Source organism: Pezoporus flaviventris, unplaced genomic scaffold, assembly GCF_033815535.1.
Source record: "Pezoporus flaviventris isolate CSIRO_AGI_PZ_B2104156 unplaced genomic scaffold, CSIRO_AGI_Pfla_v1 ptg000036l, whole genome shotgun sequence".
In the NCBI taxonomy this organism is placed as follows: Eukaryota; Metazoa; Chordata; class Aves; order Psittaciformes; family Psittacidae; genus Pezoporus; species Pezoporus flaviventris.
The window spans coordinates 35,865,823-35,877,839 of record NW_026892584.1 but is presented as its reverse complement, the minus strand read 5'-3'; the positions used below and the strand labels follow the sequence as shown (position 1 = coordinate 35,877,839).

Below are 12,017 nucleotides of genomic sequence, written 5' to 3'. Positions count from 1 at the left end.
TCATTTAAAGCATTCACAGTATTTTGAAAGCAAATGCATTTATCTCGTACTCCTGGCTGGGTTGTCCTTTTGACTATCCCATCTCCCCCAAACCTTTCCTTAATATTGGTTAGTAAATAGTATAAATATTAGAAGTACCAGTTCTAGAATATGCTCTACTGTACCAAGAATGTTTTGACTTCAGAAATGGTTGGGTCCTGAAAGCAGCATATTTTTTTTTTTTAATATTACGGCTGAAAAATTGTAAATAAATCACATAATCACAGAATCCCAAGGGTTGGAAGGGACCTCAAAAGATCATCTAGTCCAACCCCCCTGCAAGAGCAGGGTAACCTAGAGTACATCACACAGAAACTTGTCCAGGCGGGCCTTGAATATCTCCAATGTAGGAGACTCTGCAACCCCCCTGGGCAGCCTGTTCCAGTGCTCTGTCACTCTCACAGTAAAGAAATTTTTCCTGATGTTCACATGGAACCACCTGTGCTCCAGTTTATACCCATTGCCCCATGTCCTGTCACTGGACATCACTGAAAAAAACCTAGCTCCATCATCCTGACACTCACCCTTTACATATTTGTAAACATTGATGAGGTCACCCCTCAGTCTCCTCCAAGCTAAAGAGTCCCAGCTCCCTCAGCCTCGCCTCATAGGAGAGATATTCCATTCCCTTAATCATCTTTGTAGCTCTGCGCTGGACTCTTTCAAGCAATTCCCTGTCCTTCTTGAACTGTGGGGCCCAGAACTGGACACAGTAATCCAGATGCGGCCTCACCAAGGCGGAGTAGAGGGGGAGGAGAGCCTCTCTTGACCTACTAACCACACCCTTTCTAATGCACCCTAGGATGCCATTGGCCTTCTTGGCCACAAGGGCACATTAATGGCTCATGGTCGTCCTCCTATCCACCAGGTCCCTTTCCCCTTCACTACTGTCCAGCAGGTCAACCCCCAACCTGTACTGGTACATGGGGTTGTTCTTCCCCAGATGCAAGGCACTTGTCCTTGTTGAATTTCATCAAGTTTCTCCCCGCCCAACTCTCCAGCCTGTCCAGGTCTTATCCATTGTTAATGGCTGTAGTAGCTTCTTGGACTCATGTAATTCCACTTATCAGATTTCATTCCTGGGAATCTGCCTGTTCTGATAAATAGTCTTGCTGTGTTTCTGGAAAGCATTTTTTCTAATAGTAACTATCTGCATATTTAGACAAATTTCTGGAACATCTGATCCACTCTGTTGGCTTGTGATGTATCTGATGATGGAAACAGATCTCAGACTAATCTCTCAAATGTCTTCATTATTTTTTCAGGTTCTTAGAAAATTTCGAGCACATGAGACCAACCTACTCATTGCTACTAGTATTGTAGAAGAGGGTGTTGACATACCAAAATGCAACTTGGTGGTGCGTTTTGATTTGCCCACAGAGTATCGTTCCTATGTGCAGTCAAAAGGAAGAGCTAGAGCGCCAATTTCCAATTACATTATGTTAGCAGATACAGACAAAATCAAGAGTTTTGAAGAAGATCTGAAGACATACAAAGCAATTGAGAAGGTATGAGGTTAAAGGGGTGTGCCTGATTTGGTTGAATATGTCACAGTATTTTTTTAAGGGAGAAAGTCTCTTATGTTCTGTTTTTGAAATGTTAAGATCCTCAGAAACAAATGCTCAAAATCTGTTGATACCAGTGAAACTGAAACTGAACCCATTGTTGATGATGACGATATATTTCCACCCTACGTGTTGAGGCCAGATGAGAACAGTCCAAGAGTTACTATAAACACTGCTATTGGACACATAAATAGGTAAGAAGCATATTAATGTTTTACTCCTTGTCTTTGAATAAAAACTTTCATAGTCTGTTTCACATAGGTTAGGGAATTGTACACATTTCCTCTTAGGAATCTTAGAATCATAAAATAGGTAGGTTGGAAAGGACCTTGAAGAACTTCTAGAACTCTCCTAGAGAAAGTAGTCCCAGTGGTTTGAAGGGGTAATTTGCTTTTTGCCTCTCTATCCTACAGAGGGTCTTGCTCTGATAATAGATCTAGCAGCATCAATTCCTGTTTAATTTAAAGTTGTCCTGAAAATGTTCAGTTTAAAAATGGGTAGTAAGATTATTAGGGTGGGTTTGTTATTTTTTTTTTCCTCGATAAGCTAGCTTAAAATAAAAATCAAGTGGCTTGTTAAAACTGTAATAAGATCTTCCAATTCTAATATTTGCATCTTATGTCATAGCAATCTGTTGTCATATATAAAAACAAACATACAGTAAGCTGAACTTACCAGAAGTCCACAAGACAGGATGGTATGCTTCCACGGGAGCTAGCCAAATGTCATCTTTGTAAGCCCATGGCATTTAGAGGATGTCCTCAGTGACAGGAAAAGTTAAATGTTATGACACTTCAAAAAAGGCAAGGAAGAAGACCCAGGAAGCTACAGACTGGTCAGTTTTACTATAGTCATAGGGAATATTATGGACTGAGTCATTATGGAAGCACTGTCTAGGCATGTAAAAGAAGAGAGAGTTGGCAGCAGCCAGCAGTTTTATTAAGGGCAATTTTAGCCTAACCAGCTTTATAGTCCCCTGTGTGATGAAGTGACTGACTCTTAAGATAGGGAAGTGCAGTGAATGTCATTTACTTAAGTAAAGCTTTTGATGCAATTGCCATAGTACCTTAGTAGCCAAATTCTTGAGGTGCAGACCATTATGGTGGACTGCCTGATAAATAAAACCTGGCATAGCAGTCAGGTTTGAAGGATGTAATGGTAAATGGTTCAAAAGCTAGCTGGTAGCTGGTTATATGTGGCATTATTCATGGGCCATTAAGAGGTTCAGTATGGTATAACATTGGCATGTTTGCAGTTGATGACAAGCTGGGAGAGGAGGAAGTGAGTGCAGTGGAGAAAAGGCTACTATTTAGAGGGAGAGCCATGACAAATAGGAGGAATAGGGCAACAGTAAACTCAGGAGATTAAACAAACGCAAATTCTGGGACCTGAGATGGAATAGTCTTGTACATCATTGCAACCTTGAAACCACTTTGCTGGACACTAGCTTTGCAGTAAAGGACTTAGAAGTCTTCTGCTCAGTAGTGTAGAATATAAGTTAGTGTACCCTTGCAGTGCTCATTATGGCCTGAAGTCATCTTCTAGCATTTACACCATTAAACAAGGTTCCACTGAAATATGTTTAGGTTTCAATTTGCAGGTTTTGATGAGTTGTAAAATGTTTTGTCAACTTAGGTACTGCGCTAGACTACCAAGTGATCCATTTACACACCTAGCTCCCAAGTGTAAAACACGAGAACTACCTGATCATACATTTTATTCTACTCTGTACCTGCCAATCAACTCGCCTCTTCGAGCTTCAATTGTGGTACGTATTTGAGGAAAGAAAAGCATGGAACTAAGTGAAATACGTTGGTATTGATGTCTGTGCTGTTTCTAGAATTCCTTTCATTGTTATTTATGTAAATCACTTTTTCTTTCCCTGTGCTGTGCTCTAACTGTATTTAGATCACTGTTTTAATCTGTTTTCAAGTAGTTACTGTTTATTCCAAAGGGAAAAATATTTAGATATTCTTCTAAGTGCCTTTTTTCCCCACACATTTATGTAAGTTTTATAGAAAAATGTCCTTTATTGCTTTTGATCGATAATTTGTTGCATTCTTGTTATTTTGTAATTCTGGCTTCTGTGAAAAACAGCATAGGCCTGAATATCTTCACAAAACTGTTGTCAATGTATTTTTTCAAAAAGTCTTGTTTGCCTAATATGTTTCTGTTAAATTAAACCAAACAAATGTATAATAAGTAATGTGCTAACCAAAGCTTTTAAGACATATTTAAATGTTTATAGGGTCCTCCAATGAGCTGTGCAAGACTGGCTGAGAGAGTTGTAGCTCTTATTTGCTGTGAAAAACTGCACAAAATTGGTAAGAACTGGAAAAACGGTACCTCTTTGGTAAAGAATATCTTATAATTGAGAAACTGAACATGCAACAGGTGTTACGCATATACATGCATTTCTGTCATAGCCTTCTGCTATAGTTTTCTTCTCTTACCTTGTTTTGCAGTACAATCATGTTGCTAATTTAGCTTACACCTTGTAAGCTGAAGTTAAATTTCCCAGCGGAAGCTTGTTATTTAATGTATCTTGTCTTAAGCAGCAAATGTAACATTAATATGAGATGTGCAGATTCTGACATTGAATGTAACTAATAGAGGGCACTCTATTAGTGTTCTTCAGATGATGCTGATTATAGGTCAGGGACTATATCCTGCAGCCAAAAAATAACTTTTTTTTTTTAATTGTAACAAATTAAATTATGGAATACACCACCCTACATTTATTGTATTCTCTACTGTATCTTAAGTCATGTTCCAAAAATAGGAATTGCAGGATTACTTCAGTTCTCTTGTCTCTAGTAAGTGTAATGCAGCATATTATTTTTTTTTTGTGGCATTATTTATGAGTGTTTTGATGAAGTACAGAAACTTTTGCATATCTTAAAAAAAAAAATAAATTAAATCTCTAGGTCTGGGGTTTGTATTTCCTTCCTACCCCCCCCCCCCCTTAAATCTTTTGATCACTGGATTCATACCAACAAATGTAAAATACCATGGTAGCACAACTCAGTACTGAGAGTGAACATTTAATGATAGTAACTCCCTTTTTAGAATGATAGATGAATATAACTGTTCCATCTTTCTTGGCATAACTCTATGTGAGTGATTTTTAGATGGGTATTTCAGTCCCTGGTTGTTTTCTATGGTCAAAAATAGTTTTCTTTGGAATTTTCATTAAATTTTACTTAAAATTTCAGACAGTTTTTACCATAAATGAGGGGTTTTTTTTGTTTTTTTGTTTGTTTGTTTTCCAGAAATTCCATCTTTATCACGCTTTCCCCAAAGTTACACATTCTGAGCCTTGCAGTAGTAAGTGTATTTTAAAACCTTAGGTGAGGTGTTTTTACAGGCAATCACATCTGCTGTGTAGTATCTGAAAGTACCAAGATTTGATTGTTCATAATGCTTTTTCTTTCTACTCTTTCGGACTATTCAGGTGAACTGGATGATCATTTGATGCCAGTTGGTAAAGAAACGGTTAAATATGAGGAAGAGCTTGATTTACATGATGAAGAAGAAACCAGTGTTCCAGGAAGGCCAGGCTCTACAAAACGGAGACAGTGCTATCCTAAAGCTGTTAGTATCTCTCACTTTGATCAAATTGCCAACTCTTAATTTTCTCAGATAAGAATCTTTTACAAGTCTTGCATTTGTAGTGGAATACTTGACAGTTTTATCTGCATGGAAACTTGCACTGTTACCTGAATGGGCTTACGGACAATATGCTTTGGAAGCATGCCTGAAGTTCAAAGAATGTGCGCTTTTGGTAAAACTCGTTGACTATATTTGCCTAGTATAGAAATAACTGGGAGGAGAAAATGCCTTGCATTAAGAATCTGTGAAATCTCTAAGTTATCTGGTAAATATACAACAGCAAAGGAAGTGTTACTGGCTTTTTAGACAAATAATTGAAGATTGAAGGGGATGCACAGGGGGTCGAAGTTGTGGGTTTTGTTTTGGTGACTACTGCTCAAACACAACTTCAGAATTTCATGGAGAACCAATAGCCTTTAGTCACCTGTAGGAATGTCACCGTGTATGTTCTCAAGTAGTAGGCTGCAAAACTGTGTTGTATGTTCAAATGCAGCCTCCAGTTATGGTGATAGACCTTAAGTAATTCCACTACTGGCATCCTCCATGCGCCCCAATTTTATTAGTAGTTTAAATAGTTGCTTATTAGGAAACCTTAGGAAAGGATACCATGGCATCATGTTACAGAGGGAATGACAGATGAGAAAACCTTTTACTTGCAAGACTTCACAAACAGTTTAAATCTTTTTACAGTGTTTCTTGGTGCTTCTTGTTACAAGTGCCTCTCTCAGTCGTTTTGCCTTACTAGTGATTGTTAGAATAGGGGTGACTTGTAAAATGCCTTATCATGGTATCTGTCATTCAAAGAAGTTGATTTGTCAAGTGATGCTTCATTCTTTCTCATTTATTTTTCAATACAGAATTCAAGAATACTTTCCCTTGCTTTTGTCCCAACTTTTCACATCTGGAAAAGAAGCTTTGGCAAATGTTTAAGGTCTATAAGATCCTTTTGGGCTTAATATAGTTATTAAACTTATGAGTAATTTTCCATTAAGCCAGGGCCATAGTTTTGCAACAGTATAACTTTTAAAATATAGGACATGTATTGCAATTTAGTTTTTAGATGAACGGGAGGATCCTTTTTGGGACATATGAAGTAATGAACTTCCTACCAAACACAAAGCATGATTTCTTGATCCTGCCTCTTTACTCTGCTCTTGTGAGACCTCACTTGAGCATTGTGTGCAATTCTGGTGTCCTCAACATAAAAAGGACATGGAACTGTTGGAACAAGTCCAGAGGAGGGCCACGAGGATGATCAGGGGACTGCAGCACCTCCCGTATGAAGACAGGCTGAGAAAGTTGGGGCTGTTCAGCCTGGGGAAGAGAAGGCTGTGTGGAGACCTCATAGCAGCCTTCCAGTATCTGAAGGGGGCCTATAGGGATGCTGGGGAGGGACTCTTCATTAGGGACTGTAGTGACAGGACAAGGGGTAACAGGTTACAACTTAAACAGGGGAAGTTTAGATTGGATATAAGGAGGAAATTCTTTCCTGTTAGGGTGGTGAGGCACTGGAATGGGTTGCCCAGGGAAGTTGTGAATGCTCCATCCCTGGCAGTGTTCAAGACGAGGTTGGACAAAGCCTTGGGTGGTATGTTTTAGTGTGAGGTGTCCCTGCCCATGGCAGGGGGGTTGGAACTAGATGATCTTAAGGTCCTTTCCAACCCTAACTATTCTATAATTCTATGATTCTATGACAGATACAAGCAGCAGAGTTAAAAGTATTGTGGCTGGCTAGAATTGTTAATGGAAAACTTACATGGTGTAGTGCCAGGGCAAAGGGGAACTTGCTTGTGTGCTTGTCCCAGGTCTAACAAAAACACATTTTGATACTTTTAAACAAACAAACAAAAAAAATAAATCCGTGTTAATGAAGCAGTAAGTTCAGGCACACTTGTATGAAAATTCAATTACTGAGATGCAGGGGTTTCCTGTGCATACTTTTTTCTCTACTCTTAAGGTCTAAAGAACGTTGATCATAAAGCGCTTCAGAGTTACTGGCTAAATGCTGACATCAAAACTTCAGTTGTGTTTATGGTGAAGTGCTGCCTGTGTTCTACAGTTAGACATGTATTTCTAACACAGGATGGATGTAGAAGAAGTTTAGAGATGAAATAGAATTGCCTCTTGGCAAATAGGGAAATCTGGGAGTATCATGCTCTCTTGATGCAAGTGTTTGGACTGATCTTGTGCTTGCCAGGCCAGGCTGCTGGCCAGTCTTTTTGCTTAAGAAAGAAAACATTTGTTAAGTCCTGATTAATTGGTTTTATTCCTCATTTTTAGCAATACCTTTCCAAGTAAATGTGAATTTTTGTTCAAAGGATAGTGTTTGGGTGAATTTTGCTGATTTTTATTAATTGGTGGGGCTTTTATTTTCAGATTCCAGAATGTTTGAGGGATAGTTATCCCAAACCTGATCAGCCCTGTTACCTGTATGTAATAGGAATGGTGTTAACGACTCCTCTACCTGATGAGCTCAACTTCAGGAGGCGAAAGCTATATCCTCCTGAGGATACAACGAGATGTTTTGGCATATTGACAGCCAAACCTATACCTCAGGTAATTAATCTAGCTTCTTTCCTTACTCTACATGCCCTACAACCTGTCATTTTCCACTTGCTCCCCACCCCCAGACTGAAGAATTGGACATGTCCTTAAGAACTGCTTGATACAAAGTAAACTCCAGAAAATAATCAGTAATAGCCAAGCAGTCTAGTTGCCATTTAATTTTTCTGTCTTTAGTGATGAGCAGTCTGTTCTATTTTTGCCAAAATTTTGGTTTACAATTTTGTTTTTTATTATTTTGCAGTGACAAATTCAAAATGTTCCTCCTTTTGTACATGAGCTGTGATAGGAGTGGTGTACCAGCTATAGAGGAGGCTGCAGTGCTACCTTCTCTATATGAAAGCTATGGTAACAAGTCCTCTCAGCATTCCTAGTCTGCAGCAGAAGAAAAAGTAGTCCATGTTAATTGAAATTGGCACCTCTTGCTTCAGAAAATTTTAATAGAAAAGCATTTACTGTGAATGAGACTCAGCTGAGGAAGATTTTTTTCAAAATATATTTTCTGTTGTTCTCAGAAAACGACATTTCAGGAATATTGCTGGTTTTCTTCCACATTTATTCCTTCATAATGGAAAAGACTTGTGTTTTTATTTGGCCTTATAGAAAGGGAAGAGCTATAAAACACAGGAAGAAGTATTATATATAAAAACTAAAAAATCAGTCATTCTTTAAGCCTTCAAAGCCTTATCAATAATTGAAAGTCATCAAAGGTCCAAATTCTGATCCAGCTTGCTTTGGCAAGTGCTGCCTCAGCATCTAAACTAAACAACCACTACTCTATAAAGGAATCCTACTCTGCATTTTTTCTTTTGATTTCTTTTGTGGGTTTGTTTTTTTGTTTTTTTGTTTTTTTCTTATTTAGATTCCTCATTTTCCTGTGTATACTCGCTCTGGAGAGGTTACGATATCTATTGAGCTTAAGAAATCTGATTTTACTCTGTCTCTGCCAATGCTTGAACTGATAACACGACTCCATCAGTATATATTTTCGCATATTCTTCGTCTTGAGAAACCTGCACTAGAGTTCAAACCCACAGAAGCTGATTCAGCCTATTGTGTTCTACCTCTTAATGTTGGTAAGAAGAGAGCTCTTGTTGGTTTATGTTAAATTTTAAGTGTTAGCTGTAGAAATAATACTATATGTGGTAACTGACAAATTTTTATACTACATTTTTATTATTTCTTCACAATTCCAAATTTGTTTTAACTTGATGATTTAAGTTGATTTATAGTAGGTTTCAGCTGACTCTGTAGGGGTCTGAAATCATATATGTCTCCTTGGTAAATTTTTTAAAATAATCAAGTTGTATAGAATAAGGAAAAAAATTTGTAATTTACAACTTCTCAGAAACGTTCAGCCTGGAAAACTCTCCTATGAATAGTTATGCATTTTCCTTTCTAAGTTGATGACTCCAGCACTTTGGACATTGACTTTAAGTTCATGGAAGACATTGAGAAATCTGAAGCACGAACAGGCATTCCCAGTACACAGTATACAAAAGAAATGCCTTTTATTTTCAAGTTAGAAGATTACCAGGATGCGGTTATCATTCCACGGTGAGTACTGTATACATACTTCAGGTATGTACCTATTGTATTTATATAAACTCTTATAAAATGGGATGTAGGTATCTGCAAAATAATTGCTTGTAAGAAATCGTAGAATGGTTTGGATTGGAAAGGACCTTAAGGTCATCTGGTTCCAACCCCCTGCCATGAAGGGACACCACCCAGTAGACCAGGTTGCTCAGAACTCTATCCAGCCTGGCTTTGAATACTGCCAGGGATGGGGCATTCACAACTTCCTTGGGCAACCTGTTCTAGTGTCTCGCCACCCTCACTTTAAAGAATTTTTTCCATGTATTTAACCTAAATCTCCTCTGTTTTAAGTTTGAATGCATTCCCCTTTGTCTTATCACTACAGTCCCTGAGGAAGAATTTTACTATTAATCTGAAGGTATGTAGTACTGTCTCAAAGATTTTGTTGTTGTTAATACTTAATCTAATATAAGAGGTTTTAAATGTTTAGGGCTTCCAGTAGGACCTTTTCATAAGGAATAGTAGAGTTCACCACAAAACTTATGTAGTGTTCTGATAAAATGTAGAATTGTAGAATTAACCAGGTTGGAAAAGACCTTTAAGGTCATCAAGTCCAACCATTACCCCAGGACTGCCAAAACCACCACTAAGCCATATCATTAAAGGCCTTATCTCAGTGTTTTTTGAACACTTCCAGGGACACATTCCACCACTTCCCTGGGCCGCCTGTTCCAATGCTTGATCACCTTTTGGTGAAGAAATTTTTCCTAATACCCAGACTAAGCCTCCCCATGCCCAGCTTGAGACATGTCATTAGGAGATTAAAATGTGGTGTGTTTTTTTTAAATCTCTCTCCTACAATTCAACCATTTTCATTGCTTTATATAATTAAATTCACTAAGAGTTACCAGACAATAGGAGCTGTAGCGCCATTTTCTGATCTGACAAATTTAAAATAAATAAATTATATATGTACACACTGCCATAAAGGATCCTCTGCCTTAGGCATCAAACATCCTTAAAGAACTGCTATCAAACCCTAACACACAACAGACAGAAGGAGGAATCCAAGCCAGGGAAAATTCCGTATCAAATTGGAAAAATGCTTAGTAGTCTCCAGAGCAATCCAAGTCTAGAAAGGCAAATCAAACACATATAGATGATGACCATGGGAAAGAGTCATTTCATTGACACACTGTTCTCTTTCCATATCATTCCTGAATGTCTTACGGGTTTTTTACGGGTGAGCATATAATAAATAGGGGGCTAATACCTGTCCTCTGGTACTCAACTTCAGAGACTTCACACCAAAATCCCAATTAATACTTTCCCCAATCTAATAAACAATCACAAGCTTGGCAATTAACTTTTCGAAAGCAAGCTTTTTACACTCACAATGTTTTTACAGGTACAATTCATACACAGATAGGAACATCACAGTCTTTATAAAAAGATACACCTGCACACAAGACCTGATATTCCATACGTACGCATCAAGTACTCAACTCTATCCAGAGAAGTTTCATATCAAATTTTACAAATTAAAAATAACAGGGGTGTACATCATGCGAAATTACAGGAGTGGAGAATTGTCACTTTTAAGCTGGCAACAGTCTAACTAAAAACAGACACTGGGTACAATATTTTATCAATGTTTCTGGAGCCCCCAGAAGACCCTCCCAGTTCTTTCCAATGTGCCAAAATGTAACCCAATGGGCTTTTCTTCAGAATTACCTTGTTTTGATCAGCTCTCATTTCAAACAATCTTTTACAAATCTCTATAGCTTCTCTTTCCCAGTGCTCTGCAAATGCGCTTAAAATATGAGAGCACCTACACACAAGTTTTATGATATTCTCAGGGGGTTCAGTAAAATAATGTCTCTGGGTTCTGCAGATCAACTCCCCTGATGTTAGATCATAGTTTCGGTTCCAGCAAAATTTACACTGTCCTAGTATCCACGTCAGGATCCAATGTTCAAAAGTTATTATGCACCCATATGTGAGGCTACAAGTCTGTGGTACTGAGTGTAAAGTCCAGATCTCGGATATTAGAGGTTATACTTCTCTTATACAGCCACTGGGGTGCAGAGAGGGAACTCTTCTTAACCCCCCTCACTAGCCAGGGTTTACTTTTGTCTACTCCTCCCCCACTGCTTAAACACTGTAATCTTTAACACTAACAACAGACATATACACACACAAAGCACTTAGGCACAACACAGAACAAAGATGCTTGGTCTGTCTCCCGCCGCTCTCCTCGAGGAGAACACAGAACCCCGGATCAGGACTTCACACTCGCTTCGTAGCTGTGCTGCATCTCAGTCACACAGAAACACAAACACACATGGGATCCCACACACTCACTGGAACTGGCCTACCAAAACCAGTTTTAATTTGAACAATTCAGTGGAAGTCATGTTCTCTGGTTACTGCTTTCCCACATCAAAGGCCTGCTAAGGAAGGTGTGCTGTTGGTAGATGGAAAAATTGACAAGTGAAAAAGACCAGTTAAAAAAAAGTCTTTCTATTGAGTATCTTTCAGAGGAGAAATCTACATCATTTTATGTATTGGGTATGCAAGGGTTCTCCAGAATTGGTAGGTTTTATGGAGACTTAATTATTCCCTATGTCATGTCTGGCATGATGGGGAAGGAAGAAAATGGACTGACTGGTTTGTGCTTGTACCTAGTATATTGTCAAT

The 12,017-nt window shown here is 38.4% G+C and overlaps 1 protein-coding gene across 7 annotated transcripts in view; it reads left to right on the top strand.

Moving 5' to 3' along the window:
* The window catches only part of DICER1 (dicer 1, ribonuclease III), a 69,035-nt gene that overhangs the window by 38,393 nt on the left and 18,625 nt on the right, over window positions 1-12,017 (top strand). For all 7 annotated transcript variants that reach the window (XM_061463915.1, XM_061463913.1, XM_061463916.1 and 4 more), the window contains 8 exons: window positions 1,305-1,547; window positions 1,644-1,798; window positions 3,240-3,372; window positions 3,853-3,928; window positions 5,059-5,198; window positions 7,593-7,772; window positions 8,641-8,854; window positions 9,182-9,335. In XM_061463915.1, coding sequence (XP_061319899.1) covers window positions 1,305-1,547; window positions 1,644-1,798; window positions 3,240-3,372; window positions 3,853-3,928; window positions 5,059-5,198; window positions 7,593-7,772; window positions 8,641-8,854; window positions 9,182-9,335 — 1,295 coding nt within the window. The remainder of the gene's footprint in view (window positions 1-1,304; window positions 1,548-1,643; window positions 1,799-3,239; window positions 3,373-3,852; window positions 3,929-5,058; window positions 5,199-7,592; window positions 7,773-8,640; window positions 8,855-9,181; window positions 9,336-12,017) is intronic.